Source organism: Anser cygnoides, chromosome 1 (genome assembly GCF_040182565.1).
Source record: "Anser cygnoides isolate HZ-2024a breed goose chromosome 1, Taihu_goose_T2T_genome, whole genome shotgun sequence".
In the NCBI taxonomy this organism is placed as follows: domain Eukaryota; kingdom Metazoa; phylum Chordata; class Aves; order Anseriformes; family Anatidae; genus Anser; species Anser cygnoides.
Window position 1 is genome coordinate 66,621,877 of NC_089873.1, and position 24,375 is coordinate 66,646,251.

The 24,375-nt window shown below is 38.5% G+C and overlaps 1 protein-coding gene across 32 annotated transcripts in view; it reads left to right on the forward strand.

Annotated features, from left to right (window-relative positions):
- CACNA1C (calcium voltage-gated channel subunit alpha1 C) overlaps positions 1-24,375 on the forward strand; it is a 482,661-nt gene that overhangs the window by 309,272 nt on the left and 149,014 nt on the right. For 30 of the 32 annotated variants that reach the window (XM_066990241.1, XM_066990238.1, XM_066990239.1 and 27 more), the window contains exon 7: positions 2,450-2,646. In XM_066990241.1, coding sequence (XP_066846342.1) covers positions 2,450-2,646 — 197 coding nt within the window. Of the gene's footprint in view, positions 1-2,449; positions 2,647-24,375 lie in introns of those variants that run through there. The other 2 variants (XM_066990268.1, XM_066990269.1) reach the window with 2 other exon arrangements.

Sequence of the window (24,375 nt, forward strand, 5' to 3'; positions counted from 1 at the left end):
CAGATGTTGATGTTCTGACAGGAGAGAAGGTTTATGCAGCCATTTGACAGTCTGTATGTCTTAGTGCAAATGACAGCCAAGTATGAAACAAACAGTTATTAGGATCCTTAAGTGCAGGGAGTGGGAGAAAAAGTACTTTGGTGCTGCTGGTCTACCTGCTGCAGTGAAATGAAATCTCCAGGGTGAATGGAAATGTCCTTTCTCACAAGACTAGCTCCTTCATTGCTTGAATACTTGGTTTGTTGCCTTTAATCTCATTTCTTCTCCCAAACTTCATCCCTCTCAGTGAAAGAAAAACCATTTGAACAGCTTTCTTGGCTCACATCTGTAGTGTAGAAACAGAAGACACTGAGACATTATGCAGACACTGTGTTTGCTGGGGACATCATTGTCACTTACTCATGCCAGTGTGTGGAGAGTGATGCACTGCAGCAGCAATGGCAGAAACTGGAGGTGCTCTGCTCAAAGGCAGACAAAGACAGATGAAGACCCCTCAGGTCCAGATTTTTTAAAAAGTGATGAAGCAGCAAGATCATAAGCCCTTTGCTTAGGTGTGTATGTGAAAAGGAAGGTTGGTAACATACAAAGATTTTCTGAGGGAGACTCCAGGCACAATGGAGCATTTGTGCTAGCACAGAAGATGGGTGGCTGTTGCTCCCTGCTGTGTACCTGTTCCAGGTTTCACAGTTGTGGTTTTTCTGCTCTGCTCCTTGGATGTGAATCACCTTTGATGTAGAGAGACTGCCTGTAACGGTGAGAGTTCAGCTTGCTCATCTTGAGCACTCAGCTTTTGGCTGGTCTGTCAAGGCTACAAGAAAAACTATCAGTTCCTGCTGAACACAGTAGTGGATTCTTTAATGTGGCCCTTTGCCACTAAAAGCCAGCCTCAGTCTCAAGCAACAATAAAGTTACGATGATTTCACCACTAGCAGACTGAGCTGGAAATGAGATGGCATCATGGAAATGATCAATGCTTATATTTTATTATTAATCCTGTACCCAAACACATCTCTGTTTTAAACCAGAATCATTATGAAGGAATATCTACTTGAGCAGCAGTACCTGTCTTTTTAAATCACAGTCTGTGACTGTCGTTAGAGGTGCTGCTAATAAGAAAACAAAAGTATATTAATAGAAAGAAAGTTTTTTCACCAATCTATCTGGAAAGAACTTTGAAATTATTCACAGAAATGATAATTCAAATTTCAAAATAATTAATTTGTGTTGTCACTCTCTCATCTAACCATCTGCTCTTTTTTTCATTTGATTTATTCAACTTGAGCAGCAATGATTCCCTGTGTGGTGGTGGGTGCCAATGTTAGGACCTGGTTGTGCTCATAATCAAGAGAATATTGTACAACAGGAAATTGCTTCAGAAGTTCTATATTTTCTGCTTTTCTAATGTTGGAAAATTTCATTTTCTAGAAACGTGAGAACTGTAGTGAATTGTCAGTCTTGTTTTACATCTTTAAAGTGTATATATCTTTCACCATACTGTCAATATTACACAACAGCATCTAATTATAATACAACTATTGCTGACATGCTTTGGTGATCAGAACTTTTGGAAACTTACTTTTTAGCCATATAGAATAAGAAAAAAAATGTAATTATCTGCTCCCCCACACATAGATACCTGCTTCTGTTATAGATGTGGCATGAGACTCTGAAGTCTGTATATCTGGAAAAAAAAAAAAAAACAACTTGTGGAGCTTTCGTGCTTATAAGAATATTTTTTTTTTGGTAGCATTTTTCATATACCAAGGCATTTAGGCAGGCTTGTTGGACAGGTTCTGAGATCTTTGGTAACACCTATACAGAATAAAGGGTGGATAATCGAGCATTAGAGTCTTATAAAGTTTCTGAGTGCTGCTGGGCTATTGATAAAATGCCACATAGCTTCTGAACTCCAAAAGAGCAGAGCTCCAGAGACTCTAAGCTGTAATTTAGCAGTGCCCAGCACCATATCATCCTATCTCCAGAGCACTGAAGCCTGTCTGCTGCAGGGGTTCGGCCTTCTTCAACAAAGTGCCAGTCAGTGCTGCAGTTCCTTTCTGAGATTAACCCAGAGGTCAGGTGACTGCAATATGAAAACACTGGTCATAACATGCAGCCTAAAGAAATGTAATAGATTTGACCTAATGTTCCCTCTCATGTTGAAAGGCATTATTTCTTCCTCCTAGGAGGGCATGTTAAAAAAATATACATTTCAGTTTTGACTGTAAAATTTGACAACATGGCCATTTTCTCTTTTCTTTACAAAAAGAAAAGCACAACAAAACATCCCTATGCCCATTAAAATTAATAGTTCCATGTGTATTTCAAGAGAAAGCTGTCAAATTCACTGCAAAATACATTTGTTAAAATCAGATATCCTTCACTTGCTTATCAGTGTGTCAAATAGCAATTAATTTTCTTCATCTCCTTTTTCTCCCTCCTCTCCTTTAAGATACACCCGCAGAAGATGATCCGTCTCCCTGTGCCCCCCAGTCTGCACATGGGCGGCAGTGTCAGAATGGCACCGAATGCAAAGCAGGCTGGGAAGGACCCAAGCACGGCATTACGAACTTTGACAATTTTGCTTTTGCCATGCTGACGGTGTTTCAGTGCATCACGATGGAGGGCTGGACAGATGTACTCTACTGGGTACGTATCCGAAAATGATAAGCTAAAAGGCATGCTCATGTGCTCCATTTGTGTTGAAACTCTGGGGCTTTAGCTTGATCTTTGTTTTTCATGCTTGTTCTAGATAGTGAAGGCATGGTTGCTAGCATGGAGCTTTAATTAACTCAGCATATTAGTGAGTGAAATGGGAGGGTTTATATGGTGCCGTTAAATGTAAACATTGACTTTCCATTGAAATTATAATGTTGAAAGATGGCACATGGCTTACTAGTTGGCACATGGCTTATTGTTTTGAAGATACGCAATGTACCTTTGTTGACCAGAATGCCATACGAAGACCCTCTCTGCAGGGGTGAACTATTCCTTACGTCTCCAGATTACTGATGTTGAAGTATTTGTAAAAGGCAACTGGGTGCTTTACCCGTGGCATTACTGTAACAAAGGCACTATGCTGATCAGCTCACAGGTCTCACAAACCCCTCTTCATGCCAGCACTACTCCTGATTATGACTTTTATCCTAACACTAATTCTTAACTCTCTCCTTACTCTGATATTAGTATAAATCTTTGTTACATCTTCAGCCAAAAGATTACATTCTTTAATCTAAATGCAGATTTTTAAATTAAATCTCATTTTGTCCTTTACACTAAAACTGGAAAATTCAATGGCTTTTGTTTCTCCCTTGTAATCCCTGACCTGTTAGGGGAATTCAGTGGCAATACAATTATACTATAGGAGTTAAAATCAGATTTGGCCTTTACATGTAAAGCAGATATATACACTCCTGTATTCAGCTCTTGCCATCAACTTTTGCAGCAATATGTTATGGTCCAGGCATTTAATCCACATACAGCTGAGTCCTGACTGCATAAAGGTAACCGTGGACTATGACTACATCTGACAACTGGCATGTTATGACACCTGGTTCTCCAAGATGATAGGAATTCCAGTGTAAATAGAACTTGTGCTACAACGCATGATGGAGTTCAGCTGAAGACCCAAAACACGTGAAAGGGTAATCTGGACTAAAGCAGGCTTGCGTTGTTAATCAACATCAGCTTCTTTCTTAAACATGAGCCTGAAGCTGTATTCTACCCACCAGTGGGTTAGGGTTTACAAGATTTTCCTTTGAAGATTTAGCTTATCTGCAATAGATATTCTCTGTGTGGAACAGCTAACAGTTGTCTCTTTATCCTCTTAAATTTAGATTAGAACTGTGATTCTAGCTTCCTTCTAATGCCTGAGATAAAGGGCAGAGATCAAACCACAAGGAAAGTCTGAGTCTTGGAACATAAAAATTAGCTTTACTTGAAGAAAGTGGATAAATTAATAAAATAATGGAGAAGAATAGAAGTTAGGTCAGAATAGCAACTGGGCAAAACTACTCTACTGCTCTACTATGGCTATATATAATATACCTGTCTTTTTGTCACATTTAGCTCACATTCCTCCAATCTCCTAGCACCATCTGTCTTTGTGTGATTGAGAGGATTTATGGGTAGTTCAGAGGAAATAGGAGAGAGTAAAAGATATCAGAAATAAGCAAGAAAATAGCTTTGGCAGTGTATGTCATTTAGTATTGTGAAAGCTATCCACAAGTTATCATAATTTTCTCCAAGGGCATGTTTTACAAAAGACCCTGCCAATCCCTGCACTTTTGGGTCCATGTGTCATTTACATGACTGGATGTGAATCATTCAGAACTCAGTTATCAGTTATCTAATAAGAGAAGCCAAAAGCATATACTCACTGCTAAATGATTTTCCACCATGACTGCTGCAGACGGTCTGATTTTTTATGGTGTCCCTGCAGCAACCTGGATTTTAGCTGTTGGATTTTGTTTGATATTTAGCCATTTTTTTTCACTAATTTTCTGAGTGATTCTTTTTCCTTAAGAGACAATATGGTGAACTGAGACCTGGAATTAATACAAATTGATGGTCATTATTTTTAAGGGCAACCATATTGTTAGACTTTTAGGATGTGGCTTTGATAGAACACTTGCTGTGGAAACAAAAATATTTGCTATCCTCAGTTCCCAGTTATTCCTAGACAACTCTAAAAAAGCTAGAATTAATGCTGCAGACACAATTTCAGTAACAGGAAGAGTACATTTATTTTGTGTTTTTTAAAATATATATATGCATATATATATATATATCACCTATGTTTAAAAGCTGTGAAATACCAAGTTTGAGTAAATGCTTGAACACCTAAAATGACAGACATACTTAAGCTGCTGTAAATAATTCTAAGAACCTATTGTCCCATGTCACTTTTTGCCTCTTTGTTTTATATATTGACAAAGTGGATAGAAGACAGCACGGATCAGTGTTTGCCATACAGTAGAGTAGGTATCTGAGATGTGATGAGTATTTCCTTCTGCAAAGAGGTTTGTGCTACTCTGGGGGCAAATGTTGATTGGAAAGTTACTACAGGGCATGACTATGAGGAGCACTGTGGCTTTAATATTCATATGTAGAAACCATCTCTAAGCATTCACACAGCAATTTCATATGTGGATTTCTCAAACCATTTCTGATACGTTTTATACAGTACGTTTTATAGTCCATGCAAAGGGCATTCCTGCTTAAGCTAGCCAGATCAACAGAAATAATATTTCTGGATGGTAAAGAATACAAAAGATGCAGTATTTCAATTTCTGAGAGTGAATGAAAAGTTTTAGTAAGTGGGGTAGGATATAGATATGCATTTTAAACTTTGTGTGAGCCACCATTTATTTAGTGAAGCCTGATTCACTCATAAGTCTACTCCCCATCCTCTGCCTTTTTAAGCCAGTAAGAGTGGACTCATTGTAAAAACCCACTGGGGGCTGCATCTCCACAAGAGAGCAGAGATTGGAGACTATTCTATTCTCAGGTCAACAACAATTTGAAAGATCTCCTTCATCCACAGAGCGGTCATGGAAATTAAAATGTGCTTTATTAGGAGATATATCTGCACAATTAATTAAATTAAAAATCTAGTCATATATCTCCCCTCTCCAACTGTGCCCTGAGCTAGAGAGTTGGTATAAGAAAGGGTTTCTGCAATTCATACAATTATGGGGCTGAATTTTTTGGGTGGTGATTTTCAGAAGTCATTCCTTAAACTTAATGATATAAACTACTGGATTAATATTAAAAGTTCTAAGCATTCAAATTTTGAGCTGACTGTTAGGTTCTTAGTTCTTCTGAAATTCAATTTAGACACCAAGTTTTGGATCTGATACGGCTGAGTTCAGTGTCAAATTTCCAATTTCAAAAAGTCAGGATCTCACCTTCTACATTGTAAAATCTTCATTATGCTGTCTAGATGTTCCACATGCAGTCATGTGTACAACATGAGGACTTACAGATGGCTGTTCAGGACCTTTGTGGCTGTTTTGATGGTCTTCCAAGGACATACATGTTGATGCAGGGAGTTTTCTTTGCTCCCTCCTTAAATCTGAAAATAAGACCCTGACCTAAAACTCAGTAGAACGATAGAGAAGGTTCTGGGCTGAATTACTTGGCTGGAAATGTTTATCCAATGGAGCAATTCCATTGGTTTGAACTTTTCTGTAAGTGCTTTTCAATTATATCTTCCTATTTCCTGAAATACAGCTTTTGAAAGATACCTAGATTCCTCTCAGTGAGAATGGAGGTACCTTAGAATATTGCAGCATGTTACCCTGAAAAATAAACTAGTAAAGTCATGAAACTCATGTCTGTCTTATGCCACACTTTTCAAGGTTAAGCCTGCATGTTTAAAAGTTAGAAAGCTGTATGACCTTCCACAAACCCTGGACTCTTAATCCACTGAAGTAGCATTTCAAATTTTACCTTCAGTTTTCTGCTTCCTTCTTCACGCTTCCTCTCATGTCTCCTTCAGCTTTTCACATCTGTAGTGAAGCCTGTCTCTTTCATGGAGTACTGCTTCCCAGCCTGTGATCCACATGCTAACAAAAAGATGATCAGAGACAGGAAAGCAATAAACTTTTATTCCCTAGAAGGACTTGACATCAATAAGGTCAATACACTTTCCAATCTCCTCTCTCACTCAACAGATAAGATTTGTGAGTAGATTGGCTTCTTTTGAAATGCAAAAGAAAAATGTTAGGAAAAACAGTTTGACACTTCTATAGTGTCACGTAAGACAATTGCTTATAAAGAGGCAATTTTTAAATATAAAATAACCATATTGGACAAGATGAAAATCTTTGCAAAACAACCTCATTTACTTTATGCTAAAGAAATGATCTCTGTTGAAGGAGGTGTTAAAGAAATGATCTTTGTTGAAGGAGGTGTTAAGTGTTTGTAGGAGCACATCTACTACACTGCCTCAACCTTTCGAGGCATATTTTGTCCCAATATAACTGCCGGGTGGCTTTGTCGCACATGCAGTCAGATCATAGAATCATTTGAGCTGACAGACACCTCTACACATCACGATTTTTCTTATGCATTGTTGAAAGATTTAATTTATTATTCTCAAGACCCTTCTTAAAGTGTGATCAGCCAGCCTCAACAGCTTGCTCCCCTGTGCAGGCACCAAGGCCCATTTTTGAGGACCCCTCAGTCTTGGGAGCTTTTGGCAGCAGGTGTAAAGCCAAATGTTACAAATTGAGTCATTTGGCATTTAGTAATAAGTCTCTGCTGCAGTCCGTTATTTCTTATTGTCCTGTTGACTCAGGAGAAAAATAAATCCCTGTGCAGTTTCTAACAACCTATTTAAGTATTTGTAGGCATTTGTTGTGTCCCCTTAATCTTTTTCTAATCTGAGCAGATTTGGTTCTTTCTACCTTCCCTAATGGCGCTTCCTTTTAATTATTTTTAATCAATTTGTTACTGTCCTTCAGGGAAGTTTCACTTCTGAGTTAAATACAACTTGGACTATGCCCTGTCTCTAGAAAGGCTTTTATCTTTGTGCGAAATCTGCTTTCTGCAGCTGGAGCCCTGTGACACTGCATGCAAGACTGTCTACTGCCGCCTCAATTCTAAGTGCCTGGTCTCTCCATTCCCCTGCAATTAAACAATCATATACATAAATGAAAACAGAGTACAGAGCAAACGCAAAACGCAACAGAACATTGTTGCATTGGGCTGTTCATACTGCTGGGTAATGGAGAACCTTGACGTGGGATGTTTTGCATACAGCTTGGCCATTGCACCTTGAATTCTAGGACTGAATAATTCTACTTTATCTACTCCATGATTATTAAATATTAATAACGAGCAGCCACAAGCCTGCTATCATTTCTGGAATATTGGCTTTGTCCCATGTCGTTTGTGCAACGCATCAGAATGCTTGGTTGAGTCCCTGAAAATAACATGCAGTGCCTCCAGGGACAGTTTACCTCAAGGCTCTGACTGTAAACTGAAGACTGTGGTATTATTATAGGTGGACTAGAGCCAGCTCTGGATCAGATTCAGAGCACTAACCTGTCTCTGGAATAAATGCCTGAACTGGCACATAGTAGATTGACTCCCTCAAATTTAACTGTACAATCCTTGGTAGACTTGCCCAGTCCCTAGACAAGAAAACATTTTAGTGATCTAAGATAGGGCAGCAGAGCCGCCACAGTGGACTGAGACTGAATCAGTCATAGCTTTCAGAAGCATCACATCCCCAAAGACAGCAAAGTGTTGCATGTGCTAGATGGAGTGGGTTAGACAGGCTGTACTGGAAGACCCTTCTGTCTCTGAGAGATCATACCTCCAAGAGTCACTAAATGGAACTTGAAACTGGAGCTCATGGTCACCTTTGGTCACCATGGTCACCTTTACAATACCTGAGATTAAATTAAAATAGGAAATAAACTGGACAACAGGTATAATTTACTTTGCTGACAGCATTGAAATATCCTGAGCTTTTCTCATCCCTCCACAGCTTGTTGCAGCCAATGAGGAAGATGTGAGGAATGCAGTGATATTGCCACAAAGTGGAAGATGTTAAACGCAGAGCTGCAACCCCCAATTTTTGCCAGCTGTGTTTTTCCTTCTAACCATTTATTCTTGCAGCGCTTAGTCTTGATTTAGTAAGGCTTTCCACACAAGAGAATGATCTGATTCTAAGAATATATCTGTCTACGTTTCCATGGCGTTTATTCCCCATCCACCCCCATCCCTCCAAGAAAGTGCTCGGCTTTTATTGTTGTGGGGTTGAGGTTTTTTAATCATCTTTTTGGCAGGCTTTGGCATGGATGTGAAAAATTAACAAAGAATAAGCACGCAAGTATGAGCAACCCATCTCTGGGATTGCAGAGGTTATTTCTTCTCCTTCTGCTGTAACAGTGGTGGGTAAGGGAAGAGGGACCATGGTTCAGAGCACTGAAGGGCCACAGCACTAATGCACTAAAAAAAAAGCAGTGTCCATCCTTAATTTGCATAAATGCTGACCTGAATTTTTTTCCTTTTTCTCATGAACAATTGCACATGCAACTGTCATGGTTGCCTATACTGCTGCCTTGAACATAACAGCAGTGACTTGCTGTTTGCCACCTGCCACAAAAAATCTGCTGCTGAACATTTGCTTTATGCAAAAGGGACACTTATTTTGTGAAATGAAGTTTTCATGAGCCCTTCAGGCCTCAACTTTGGGCCTCTCAGCCCTCTTCCTCTGTATGAAAAGAAGCTATCTATTAAAAATAAACTTCTTCATGGGATGGTTAAAGGGGTGTTAGTGGAGACCTCTGCCCAGTGCTCCTGCGTGGGAAGGACCTCTTTAATTGCTCTATCTTTCTGTTGCCCTTTCTCTATTCTTTCTTCTTTTGTTCTTCCTTAGGCTCTTTCCTAATTACTGCTATCTAATCACCACAGAGACCTTTCTTGTCTTTATTCTTTAATCTTTTATCCCAGAGCTATAAAATTAAGAGCAAAGCTACTGGGACACTTCTAAGTGTCTTAGGATTTTGAGTGCCTATGTTTGTGGGTGCGCTGTTTGGGCCATACTACCAGTTTTTCAAGAACTGATGATCACTGCCTTCTGAAGTAATCATCTTCAGAGGAGTTAAGTTTGGACCCAGATCCACTAGGCAGTTTCACAAATAACAGGCTTTGGTTCATTATCTAGTCCACGGGAAAGAAAAAGAGTGGAGGATATGCCTAAGGTCAGAACACAAGTGGTGGCTCAAATACTGACGATTTATAATCCTTGAGTTTAATTTTGTTTCAACATCTTGTTTTCAAGATGTAAGGCAATACAACCAGTCCTTCACCAATCTCACTGTGAAAAAATAAGTCTTTTCCTGCCTGTGCAGAGAATTGGTTAACCACTATTGTCTTTTTTTCATTGATTTCAGCGGGATTTCTGCCTAAACAGAACTTGCAGGCTCTCTGATAGGTGGTCATGATGTCATAGCATATAGTTTAGCTGCTCTCATGGCATCCTCTACAGCCACTGTCTTCAAAATTCAATTCTATGAACTGTGTTCAAATTGAAGGGCTAAAAATGTCGGACATGTTTCCCTAAAGATGTAAAGTGACCAGAATTACTAAATGAAGGGTTTGGAACTGAGTCAGGGGACTTGTTGCCACAGAACATCCCTACTGTGGATTTTTAAAGCATATCTAGAAGTCAGTCCTGGACATTGTGCTCATCTTGTCTACATGGTGTTTCTGATAAGATTCAAAAGGAAAAGAGAAGGGGCAGCCTTGTCGGCTGATATACAGTTGCACCTTGTTCATATTCTCTGATAGTTGTTTCTTCAGCATACCTCTAGTGCATAAGTGGGTAGTGTGCCTATCAGATGAAGACTTACTAGCTGTGTGCTATGAGATCTAAATATCATGCATTTTATTTGAGATTTTTGGGTGTGATTTCACAACTGCAAGGTGGATTCATCATCTGAAATATAGAACGGATTTCTAGCAATATCATAAATTGGGGAACTGGCTACAAATGCAAGTGGGATACACTGATCAAGTGCAAAAAAAAGAATCAATAGTGGTGCCTCCCCTTAGTAAAGAAGGTAGTGATTATCTACAGCTTACAGTACTGTTTTTCATTATCTTTATTTTTAAGGACTTAATTGACTATGTAAATCAATGAACAGTATGTGCTCGTGTATTCCCATGCATGCAGCAATCAGTGCTGTTCTGATATACTTGTGGTAGAATTTGCTATCAGACTGCACTGAGATAAATAGAAGCCTTTCTAAAATAGCAGTACAATAAAACAGGCAGAAAATCCTTTCTGGATAATCAGCCATGCAAATGTAAATACAAAATAAACAGAGACAGGAAGGGAAAGCCCAGAATTCTAAGATGAAATGAAATCTTTAGATTTGGTAACCCACCATCATCGGGGATATTTCCATGCTTGAAATCAGCGTTTTATTCTTTTGGAGTGAATTTCCAAAGCCTTTAAAAGATGAAAAGGTTTTTAAATAACTAAGCAGCAGTAGGAGATGGAACTGCAGTAGTAGCTGTAATGAAAGAACTGTGAGCCCTGTGGCTAAATAGCCTTTGGGCTTTTGGATGACTTTTTCAAAGATCAACCTTTTCCTTTTCAAGGGGAAAAAAAAAGCTGTATGCACTTAATGTAGGAACAAGGCAACACATGCAAAGCTCTGTTACTTTTGCCTCAGGAGGCCTAAATTCAAATCCTGATTAAGTCACACAAGTCAAAATAATTTTTGGAGGTCACTACACAGCATTTCTGCAACTTGTAAATTCACCCAACAAGCTAACCCAGTCGGGTAATCAGCCACATGAGAACATGGGGAGCCTTAATGGATGATAGTTTCTGTACAGGGATCTGACTTCAGCAGAACACTGGAGACAGTTCAATAACATGAATCTCCTCTAAGTAGATCTACTGCTCAGGAGGCAAAAAGAGTAGTGCAATAAGAAGGCAAAGGTAATGCCACTGATGATGTTAGCTGTTCAGTAGGGACGATAAGGAAAAATGGTCTGTCAGCTGCCTGTATCAACGAGCAAAATGGATCAAGAGCAGGGGCATGGCATACCAGACTCCAGGCTATGTTTGTGGAAAGTCATGGGGACCTGCCCAGTCTGGGTGTTTTATCTGTCAGAGTTCTGCCTGGGTCAGTGCATTGTCTGTTCTTTTGCAGCTGGTCTGTATGGCCCAGTCAGTCTCAATGCAGACAGAGGGTGACCTGAAACACCTTTAAAAAATAAAATAAAATAAAATAAAATAAAACAAAATAAAATAAAACAAAACAAAATAAAATAAAATAATAAAAAAATAAAATAAAATAAAATAGCAAACACAAAAAAAACACACTTTTGTTTAGAGGTGATTATTTTCATCCTCAAAATGCAACAGATCCAGTGCACTACAAAATAAGAGCTGCTTCATAACTTGGCAATAAATGAATATCAAGATTTGTCTTTGGGTAAAAACAGGCCAAAGAAAAATTTAAAACTAAAATGCATGTGTGCAAATATATAGCTGAGACGTTGCTATATAGAGGGATTTTGATTTGCAGTTAGTTGTCCGTTTGCATTTCTTTTTTGGAAGTTTGCATTGGGGTTTTTGGAAGCTGGGTTCCAAAGAATTATTGTTAGGCTGCTATCGCTGCTAGAACAGTAATTCAGAAGGGGTGAATACTCTGAAATCAGTGGGTCACTTCGTTCAACCGCCTACTTTGTTCTAGAAGCACTAGAATCAGCTCATGGCTGACACATTTTAAATGCTTTTCATTCATCTCTCTCCAGCGTTGCCCTCAAGGATGTCAGTGTGCTCTGTACACTGAAGGATGAGTTCTGATCTTCCACTGGCACAGTTTCAGTTCTCTGCTTTCAGTGAAGTTACTCTAGAATTAACACTTTGGCAAAAGAGGTCTACACATCCAAGCACAGAAACCGAGGGCTGCAAAGACAGTTATGATACAGAACACCATGAATCTGCTTGTGTTTTCTGTGCAGTGCTATAGGTTTTATTGGAAACAGTTCATGTAGCTGAAACTGGAGGGGGAACTGACATGAACTGGCCAGACCACAAACACTGATGGCCTCTTTGATAGCAAAATCCTTCTCAGGCCTGCTTTTCTGAAACTGATTCCCATCTAGCTTACTTTGTTTCTGGTATGTCAGGGTATCTGGACTGGCGGTGACCACACATGAGTCACTTTTCTATACTACTTTTCCAAAATGAACTTTAAAGAAGGAAACAGTTATAATTACTCTTTCCTAGCTAACTAGGAACAGAAGCAACCATGAGTAATCAATCATGATACCAACAGTTCTTCCTTAAGTCTCAGTGGAAGACATGGTCTGATTGATTCTAAAGTCCATGGACAAGTGATCTATGCTAAACTGAATTGAAATATATTGAAAAAAAGTTTGTTTGTTTTTGTGGTTTTCTGGTTTTGGTTGTTTGGTTTTTATTTTGCTTTTTTTTTCCCCCCTCTTTTACATATTAAACCTAGAGAAAGAGGGTAAGGTGGCGAAGGAGGAGGTTTATTGGAGCTCTGAATTAAATTGCCTTTGATGTAAGAAATTCTAGCTGTGTAAATAATGTTTGCAGTAGGAGTTCAGAATCCCTGTATTGCCAAACACTCTGCAGAGGTACATAGTACCCTCCTTTAAAAAAAAAAAAAAAAATTAATTAAAAGCACAGGTGGTATTATTCCACAATTATTTTTGTTTTCCCACCCTTAGTATAATTGACTACATGAATTTCCCAGTGATACTTGCACTAACAATTCAATATGCTTAGGTTATGTCAGCAAAATCCACTTTTGAGGTTGTTGACTTGCCATGGTAACCTGTGCCCCTTTGGGACATTACTGGTACTAATAGATCTTGCAACTTGGTGAAATCAAAATTAAGTAACACTGTTGTTTTCTTCAAATCAAGGGAGAGCCTAACTTTCTATTTATCTGTTTTGAAATGATAAGTGTGAAGTCAAATGCCAGCAACCTTTACCAGTAGAAAGAAGGACAGTAGACTTGTGTGAAGGCCACTTAAAATTATGGATTTAATTAAGACAGTAGTAAACAGACCCATGTCAATATTCCCCCTACCTCTTCTGCAAGCACAAACTACCATGCCATAGAAATATGGGATCAGTGAGCATTTTCAAAACAAGTAGCTTGCAGTGGAAAAAGTTCAGCTCAGTCATTGTGTACCACAGACATTTTGACCTGCTGGTATTTGAATGCAAATTTTAATTCTCTTCCCACTCTCAGACAGAGACCTCATATTTCCCATAATAGCTCAGCCTGTTAAAGAACAGCCGACTGCAAAAAACAATGTGCACCCAGACCAAAAACAGATGAAATATGAATATAGAAAGTTACCAAAGAATGAAATGATATCGTGGAGTCCAGTGGCTATACAGTGGAGGGTAAAAAATGCAGTGGAAAGATTCATTGTCAGCATTACGGTATCAGCAATCTGGGGCTAGACGATTGAAAATTGTTGCTTTTTTTATGTCTCAGACTTTATACAGCCTTTCCCAGCTGCAGAAGGGGGCATATCCATGGAAAGGTGGGGCCATAGTTAATGAGTGATGAAAATATAACTCAGTGCTGCTATAAAGAAACAAGCTTGGCATATTCTATCGGTAGCAATGCACTTCCTGCATACTATGTGCAACAAAAATAAAATACAATTTGCTTCATATCTTTTATGTTTTCTTCATTGGAGGGAGTTCATATAAAGACAAAATGCCATTCCACTGTGATTGTATACTTGCAGAGAAGTTCAAGTAGCTATTCTACATGTTTTCAGTTTGTCTGCCATCAAGCAGCTGACAGTTAGAAGGCCGTGCTTCAGGATCTCTACTCTAGCCTTGTTCTTGCACAGATTGCCATAGCCTGGTAGGGCCCTTCTGCAGGATTCCTGCTTTTACACTGACCAAGAATTTCAAGCCAGTCAAGGTGTACTTTTTTCTGGAGCGTATGCTCTTGTGACTCTGAAATTGAGCCTGGCACTGCTTTCAATTGTCTTCTTCATAGAGCAGTGTGGGAAGCCTGGTCAGTTCTGGATACTTCAATGTCTTATCAAGAAAATTGGGCAGTATAGCAGTGAATTATAGCTATACCCAAAGATTTTTTTTCTAAAATGAACCATGAATTAATGTTCTTCTGGATCAGAGAAGGTGTCCTTCGGTGAGGACATCTAGACCAGATTCAACATAGTCTTTGTCAACAGGATTGAAGAGGCAACCTCTGCAGACTCCATCTTTTCATATGTCTGCTTGCTTCCCCTTCTCTCTTCTGTACTCATCTTGAATTGTTTCCCTTGATGTTTCTGTTGTCTTTATCAAGGCAGTCCTTTCTCAGTAAATGTATCCATTTAGCTCCTGTGGTGAGTTCCGAACAAATAACTAATATTTCTGGCTCAGGGTGGAATTTCAATTTGCTCTTTCTGTCACTACACAACACATAGAACAATTGGGGAACGCAGGTGCATGTAGGAATCTTGGAACACTACATATTATTCTTCCCACTGCCATGTATGATGACTATTGCCTACATTATTTGCTTTTATCTACAGTGACCGTATACCAGAAAAACCTGTCTGGAGCATTTTTTGCTCTGTTTTATGATCCCTGTGCACTTGTCTTCACCCAGCTCTGTCTTGCCTGTGTCCTGAAGACACTCTGCAAAAGGATTCTAGCTGTCTATTTGCACATACAAAATTTGTAAAATTCCATAATTGAGGTTAGACGATAAGAAGAGACTTACAAGTGCTTGGAGATGACAGCTGAGCTTAAAACTTGCCTTTCCCTTAAGAACTTCAAAATAAAGCAAATGTGATTGTCAAAACAAATAATTTTTAGCATGAGCAACTGATCAAGTGCTGCTCCTTCCTTTGAGTGTCATCAGACTGAGCCTGGGATGAATACTCCAGTCTCTTCTTTGCATCCATCTGATAACATCAGCTACAAAATACAGAGTGTTTCAGAATGGTTGCAAGGAGCACCTGTGGCCTACAGTCCTTTTAAGACCATTAGAATGTCAATGCTTAGAAAGAAATTCTACCCAGAATAAGAGCAAAGGCATCTGGAGTCCTTTGCTTATATTTTATGCCATTCGTAAGAAATTTTATTCTATTGATTCCAAGCCCATAAAAGTAAGTCTAGTTCCTTTGGTTTTTCTTCCTTTTTAATATATATTTTTGCTTATTTGGGGAGGTTGTAATTTTTTCACCCCCTTCTCTCTCCTTTACCTTGAGTCAGCTCTGAGACCTTCAATTCCCACTCCTTATCACCTGTCTTTAAGACTCAGGAAGGCTTAAAGTATTTCAAGTTGACAAGATAAATGATAATACTTCTCATGATGCACTAGAATGTCTAGACTGAAATGCTTAAATCTTGTTGCTTGAACCAATGATTTTGTAATTTCTTAGTCACTGTGTACAGAAAACTTCTAATTTTATGGAGCTGTTTTCCCCTGGGAATTTCAGAAAATGAGCTCTTTATCATATATTTCTCCCAGTCCTGTGCCTCATCCCATTCAAGCAGAGCACTTATGCATATCAGTTCAATTCTGCTGGTAACAATAATATTGACCATTGGCTTTAATGGAATTACTCATATGCTGTAAATTATGCACATACACAAGTACTGGATTAAAAACCAACCAAGCAAAGACAACTAATTAGATTTCAAATATTGAAGGATCTGCGAGGTGGAATCTTCATTCTTAGGATAATAATGCAGTAAGTCTAAATCCATCTTTAAAGACATATGATGGGTAATAAATATGTGCTTTTTCTTGCTCCTTCTGTGAATGGTGAAGTCAGACAGAAACTGTATATAGACTTACTTGAGGTGTATGTATGACCAACCAGGGATTTCTAAAGCAAAAATGTGCTTTTTTTCATGTCATTATTGACAAGCTGTGTATGAGCCTTAAATTATTCAGGTTCCAAGGACAATAGCAGATTCGGAATCTGTAGGATTTCAGTGCTATATAATCAATCCCACAGTTTGTCCCACAAGTTAGAAGTGCTTATGGAACTTGACATATATAGAAAGACAATTTTTGTACTGTGTCTCTTTATAATCCCTCATTCAAATCTTCTTGGGGCTTCTTTTCAGCATTAATAGTTTTGTGAAAAAGTTAGGAATTGTGAATAACAATGAGTAATTTTCTTGTTAAAAGTAATGCTAGATTAGTGTGATTTATAATAAGTTGCAAAATGCATAATTAATACATTTAGCACATTACATGGAAGAAGCAGTGTAACATACACAGGACTGGGCAACCTGACCTAGTGGGTGGCATCCCTGCCCATGGCAGGGGGGTTGGAACTGTGTGATCTTCAAGCTCCCTTCCAAACCAAGCTGTTCTGTGATTCTATGACTGTTTAGAGGTCAAAGAAGAATACAGTGTGCAGGATTTGTTACCACATCCAACCAGCAAAGCTAAATTCCTGCAAACGCAGGGGTTGGTTTGTTTGCATCACAGTCTGAATGGTCAAAGACCAATTAACTAGAAGAACATGCTCAGAAGAGCATAACCACTAAAGACCCAGTTGTCAGATGACTTAGATCTCTAATGAGACATTGAGAGAAAGGAAGGAATCAGACCTTTCACATCACAAGTCCTCAGAGTGCTCTGTCTACTAGGAAGAGCTCTTAAAGTAAAGAGAACAAGGACGTCAGAGCCAAGGTTTTCCTAAGCCTGAATCAGCTTTGCAGTTGAAAAGTTAACCAGAAAAGAAGGATTTATTGAACAAATTGTTTCTTTTTTGTTTGCTGAGCAGCCTCAAAAATCATGCTATCACCACTTACAATTATTAGTTGGATGTTGTTAGGAGCAGTTAGCAATACCCTTTTGTTCATTTGGGATGAGAATTTTTTTTCCGCAGATATTTCTGCAGATGTGATATCTCTAGAATGAGGAAAGGTATCAAAAAGAATCTTTCAAAGTTTTGCTTCTTCACTGTATTGATTTATCTGGACACTTTCTAGCAAATCATCCTGCCTTAATTACTTCTGAAGGGTTGCATCAATTTTATCAGATCATTTTAGTTCACTGACTGGATGAATGCAAAGCATTTTAGTCAGTCAATGTCAAGTTTAAAAAAAAAAAAAAAAGTAAACCTTTAACTATTGTGAAGCAGTATGAAAGTATAATGGAAGAAGAAGAAATAATACAAGAGTAACAGTACTTTGCTTTATGGGCCACATAGCCTTTGCCTGAGACCTAGGGTTTACTGACTACCTATAATGTAGATTCTTCCTGAATATGCTCAACGCAGCTGTAGCTGTGAAGGGTGAGGCTCCATCCTTTGTTTATTTTAATTGTTTTTGTGCTTGAATTCTGACTAAAGAAGTTTGGGGGAAACATTTTTCCCTCACAATGCAAGGCAATGCATTATCCAATAAAAAAGTTTCTAATGCTGTTTGAGCAGAGTTTAAAGTCATAGTTCCATAAGCATATGAGAATAAATTGCATTTACCTAAATATTCGCGGGAAGAGAAGGAAAGAGAGAGTGGAAAAGGGAAAAAAAATAATACAAAGCTTTTCATTTTGTAATTGATCAGTGATAAATATCTAGGTCTCATGTTAGTATGTATATACACGGTCCTTTATGTATCACCTGTTAGTAGGGTACCATTTGATCTATAATCAAAGCCGAGGAAACAACTTCTATACATCCTTAAATTCTGAAGGTGCTTAAGTACTTTTCCCAAAAGAGAGGGTTTTAAAAATGGAGGCTTCAAGCAGGAAGCTATGTTCAAAGACAGTTAAATGTTGCCTGTACCTCCTCTTCTTTCTGCTGTCTCCTTCTACACATATTCTCCAATTTTATTTCCCTTTATGATTACAAGCAATATTTAGTTTCAGCTAGAGATCTTGCTATTGGCCATAACCATTGCATATGGCTAGATAATTTCCTGAGGCAGCGAATTCCACAGATTGGATTTAGCCTGCAAAAAATAGCATTTCTACTCAAAATTTCCCAATTTACTGCCCATTAATTTTATTGAGTACTCTGCCCTTCTTGATTAATGTCACTCTGTGAAAGGTTATACACTTCATTCAGAATACTTGAAGCACTTGACTTGTATATAAAAAAAGGCTATCATAACATTCTATAGTCATTAAAAATCAATTAGCAATTTATTCAAGAAATAGAAGGCTAACCCTGGTGTCCCAGCTAACTTGCTAAGCCATTGCTCTCCAGTATTGTGCACCGAACAAGATAGACTTCAGATTTTTTCTTCAACTGTCCATTTAGTATGAGTGGCTTGCTGCTTTCCAGTGACAGCTGCCCTTCTATGATGGATTAAACTTCTGCTGTAACTTGAGCTTGTCAGTTGTTTATGAAAGACATTTGGCACAAAGTGTAAGGGTGTGGGTATGTGAATTGCCAAGTCAGCAGAATTTAGTGAATTGTGTCTTCCCCTCCTATTATCTGGATGAAAGATGTCCACTGTGTGCTTGGTGATGCTGGACCATTATATTAATAGAAAATATGCCTCTAACATTATCTTTGAACTATGATGCTAGTGTAATGAACAAGAAACTTGAAAAATGTGCCTAGCTATTGTTCCTGGGGAAAAAGAAAACAAAAAACAAAAAACAAAAAACAAAAAACAAAAAAAAAAAAAAACAAAAAAAAACCTCTAAACAACCAGAGCACCCATGTCTCATGTAGCTCCAATAATATGTCTTCACCTAGTTCTGAAGAACCACAAGATATAGGCATGAAAGTGTATTTATGGAGACATATCGACTTTTCATTCCTTGGCCCGTACTGAAACTGCTGGTTGTAATTGTGACTAACAAACAACAGAATTAAAAATCCTGGTGCTATTGCTAGGCGATTATCTGTGTCATTGAGAAAAAAGCCTTCAGCTGAAGGTTGCAATGCTAAGGTCATAGCAATTAAGGATGCTTGGAAAAGAAGAGGTCTCCCACAATACACAATGTTCATCAGACTTCCTGAGATATGTTGAAATGCTTTCTCTTCATCTTGATGTTGAGCAGTTTCTTTGACTTGCAAGAAAAAGAAAAAAAAGTATCAGAATCCAATTCCTTTGGTTTGTGTGTAGTGAAGTTGTTTGTGTTTGGTGAAATTGTTTGTAGTGAAATTATTTGCTTTGTCCAGAGAGGAAAAAATGACTCCAAGTTTATTTATAACAAGGGGTATGTGTTGCAACCAATGCAATGGGAGACATGGGTTTTCCCAGAAAGACAGTTTAGCAAAACACACCAAAACAAAGACCAGGTCATGTGGCAGTTAAGTGTGTAGTGGGTATCCAACATATGACAGGCTACTTCTCAAGCTCTGACAAAAGAATAAATTGTGTATGTCCATCGCAACTTGGTTCACGGTACTTAAAGCTAATATAGTTCCTCCTATAGGAGTAATCATTGCTTCTTATGAGTATTTATTGACTGGACTCAAGGCAAAAGAATGACACAGATCCAGAAATGCTTGAAGAGAATGCCAGGTGTGTTTCTTTAATCACAGTATTTCCAAGCATAACAAGCAGGACTCTAATTATATAGCCCTGCTCAAAATATAATGTTCTAAAGATCTTCTTAATTCTGATTATGTAACTCGTTCAGAAAACAGGACACAGTCTTGTATGTCAGGGAATGCAAATCTCTGTCCTCTTATTGCAGGTGTCTAGGATGACCAGGCAGTAAATCCATTCATTAAGGCTGAGAAGTGGTGCAGAGTGTTACTGACCGTAATGGTCCCTTCTGTCACCGCAAAATTGAGAAACTATCCAAAACAATGTTAATGTTAGAGGGAAAACTTAGAAGCCCTTCAGAGAAAAATCCCATCCTGTTCCTTTCAGCCCAAGTGAGTAGGTAAACTACAGTATGAACAGGCATTTGCAAAGTGCAGTAATTTGGTCCTAGTCCCAGTCCCATCCACATGAGCCCAGAGCAAAGTTAGAGCGTTGCTGTATGAGAGGCTAAACTGGATTCTTCAGAGGCCATTTGGTCACTAAGGAGTCTCTTGAGCAAACTTCTTCCTAGAAAGGGCAGAGGTTCAGCCTAATTCAGCTTCAGTGATCTTGAGTCTGCACCTGAATACTGAGATGAGATGGTGACATTCTGTTGTACAGTACCCAGTGAGGCAAGGCAGTATCTCACTTTGTAGATTGGAAGGCTAAAGCGTAGTGAGCCAAAATGATGTCCCACAGTGCTAGAGAAGGTATGTAGCAAATCAAGAGAAGGAGTCTAAGACCCTAATCTCTGAGGTGCCCCTAAGAGATGACACATCAGCAGCGTTCAGAATTGTACCAACTTTCTCACTGTTGACAGTAGTGAGATGTAAGCGTGGAGAAGTGAGCTATAAAAGGTCAGGCAGTTTGACTCAGAAAGCAGAATTATTTCTATAAATGACCATCTGTAGATCTATACTAATGCTATGCTTCCAGCTGACCTAGCAATCATCCCACACACACTTAAATTGACACCAAGCTGAATCACCTTGACTGCCGTAACTGGAATATTGTCATTCAAATCTACACTGGCTGATAGTCTTTGTTCAGACCTGTAAATGATCTTCCTTTTCTGTTGAGATTCATATGTTTAATAATAAACACCCCAGGGAGACATAAACAGAAAAAGTGCACTCAGCAACCAGGGAGCTAAACTGGCTATCAGCAGTTGTACTGTCTATCCTAGTGATGTAACTTATAAGAGATCCCCTTTGTGTTCACTGTAGGCAATGCTACAAAAAAATATTCTATAGACCTAATTTTCTACACTCAGTAATGTGTAAATGGTAAATCTCCTTCTGATTGTCATGACCCTGTGCAGCTTCTCTATTTCAGCAGCATAATTGGGAAAAATCATCTGTACCTCCTAAGTTATGTTTGCAGTGAAAGCCTCCAGCTTCAGTCAACAGGACACATGTATGCATGCACATGTGATTAATAGCTCCTTATTTGCAGAATAATGACGTTTCCAAGAAGCGTTTTCAATGAAAGACAGATGCAAGGTTTTTAATTATAACTGTATGGGAGCATTGTTCAGTTGTGGGTAGTCTATCCTGGACTTCTAGGATACTTCCATTTTAGAGGAAGCATTTCCAGATATTTGGAAGGATAAAATCTTAGCCAAGAATTTAACGTTTCTTAAATGTTGATACGTTACTGTTACTGTTTTGAGTAAGTGTTACTTCTTTTTTCCCCAAACCTCTGCCAAGCAGCCTACCTCTCTGCATTTCTCTTGAAAATATTTTTCAAGATCAAATAGTAAACTCAGTGTGCTGTCTCCATACCAAAGCTTTTTGTTTGTGTTTTTACATAGTTTATCAAATACCTAATGTTACATCAACATATAACATACATTCCTAGCACCCGTGGGTCAGTTTCACAATATTTGGAATGATCTCACCTTCTGCTAAAGAAAACAAGATGTGACAGTATCCTACATATGGAGTCCAGCAAGAAAGAGAGAGAGTAAATACTCAGCTATCTGCCAAGTACTGATGGTTTCTCTGCTCTTGAGAAGATACCACTGTCTCTGCTTGTCAGCTTACCCATTACATATATGGCTGAGCAGTAAAAAGGAGGTGAAAAATGGACCTCACAAATGTTCAGTCTGAGAAGTCCCAAATGCTCTGCTATACCAGGAAGCAGGTCTATTCTTCAGGACCAAGTTGTGCTGATGCTAGCTGATGTAATCATTATGCAATTGTGCAGGCACTGGGACTAGCCAGAGTACACTGTATTCTACTTATATACCTTACCAGACCACAGAGGAAGCTTCTTGTCATCTGGAAATTTCTTCACACCAGAGAAGTAGAAAGTTCTCTACCAGAAATTTTGGCATTTGTTATTTAAGATTCACTCATACCACAACTTCTAAAAGTTCTACTTTTCCAGCTGACTTTCCCAGATGAAGAAAAATACTGCCAATAGATAAGTGCCACATAGCTGAGACTTTTTTATCACCATCCATCATAATTAAAAGGAAGTCAAGTTGTCATTGTGCCTGCATAAATTCTTATGGCAGTTTCTCAGTCATTCTTAATCATTGTTTGTGTGGAAATTTTTATATAGATAGTTGCATTCTTTGTAGAAGAGAGAGGATGTTAAGTCCAATTTCTTGACCTCATTCCAGCTTAGGTAGTTATGCTTTGCCTGCCTGATTTATCTGCTGTGATTGTGGGTGAATATTTGCTTCCATCTTGTATCATAGTGTTTTGTTTTCTTTAATGCATTGCTGTGTTTCACAGCAGAGGTGTCTGTGGGATGGTCATGTCATGTGGGATGCAATGTGTCTTGCAAACATAAAGAATAATTAGTGATATTCCCATAATAACTGAGCAATTCTACAACAGTATTCAAAGGGAAAGTGGGTAATATACTTAGGGACTGTTAGAGAAACTCCTGAATTTCTGAAGAGAGGTGTTTCAGGTACTCTCTTCTGACTACAAAATCCATCAGTCCTGTGAGGAAGCAGCTGATGAACTGTTTTCACAGAGGTAGATTTTGAACTTCCTTTTTAATGAGTCTCCTTCAGTTAAGTTGCAGCTGAAAGAGCCCGGAGATAGAATTCTGTATTGGCCCATTGACTGTGGACTGTTGCCAGACATGGACTTTAGTGACTGTACTTTGAAAGTAAAATGGATGATGTACTTCCATCCACAAAGAACTGATTATATTAGTGTTACTCTCCTGCCTTGTCTTGCTGAAGGTCTGAAATTCCTTTCCTGAGTTGTTATGAATCTTAAGTCAGATCGCCTCCCCTAAAGTGTGTCTCAGTGCCCATGTATGGAAGAACAGTTCTTCTGTGATCACAACAAATGCTTAGATTGCAAAGACGAGAGCATTTTCCTAGAAGGAGAGAACAACATATGATAAAATTTTACAAGTGTGGAAAACAAAGGAACCTAAGTTGCTTTATGCCTTTTAGGTACTTTCAAGTCTGCAGTTTAAGTTCATAAATCATTTTAGTGCTCCTGAATATGTTAACCACCATCTGTTTCTTTAATGATGCTGTGTCTGGCTCAGGAGATAAGTGTTTATGAAAAGTAATGAAGAAGGGGTTTTGGTATTTTGATACCATCATGAAAATGAGATATTGAGGTATCCAGCAACTTTCCAAAATTTTGAACTTCAGAGGACACTTCAAGATAAAATGGTGTTTATATGCTACATGCTTTTAGAATACGTAAAATATGTGCTAGTGTTGCTGTACACATAATACAGGTTCTGGTGCTAAAATAATGCTCTGCTGGCTTCATTTGCAGATTTTCATAGTAGTGTTAAAGACAGATCTATGTTCATGCCATTCAGTTTACAGTCTCAAATTCTTTGAGCATTCACTTGTGTAGGAGTCACATTTTGAAAGAGAGATTCATCCTTCAAGGAGAGAAAGGAAGTTTGTGAGAAAGCTTTAGGTCACACAGTCATTCAGGTTGGAAAAGACCTCTAAGATCATCTAGTCCAGCCTTTAGATTGTCTAGTCCAACCTTTAAGTCCTGAAAGGACTTTTCTCAAAAGCATACAGCTACTGCCCTGACTGTAGAAAACTAAAGATTACCAGAGAATTGCCAGGGAAAGATAAGTATATGTCCACAGTTACCACACATTTTTCTCTGAAGTGTGTGTACCTGTGCTGCAAATGGGAAATAAATATAAGCTGACAACACACTGAGGTAATGCTTAGCAAAACCTAGCAACTTTTTCACAAGCAGAAATTACATGCACAGAGATTAGAACAGAAGTTTAGAAGTCATTGGATGGACCTTTGTGGTGCTGTGGGTAAACTCCATAAAGTGATAGTCTGCAGTCAAAGAAGTGCCAGTACAGCACATAGTTGTACTCTCAATCTGTATTAATCACTGCCTGTAAAGAAACAGCTA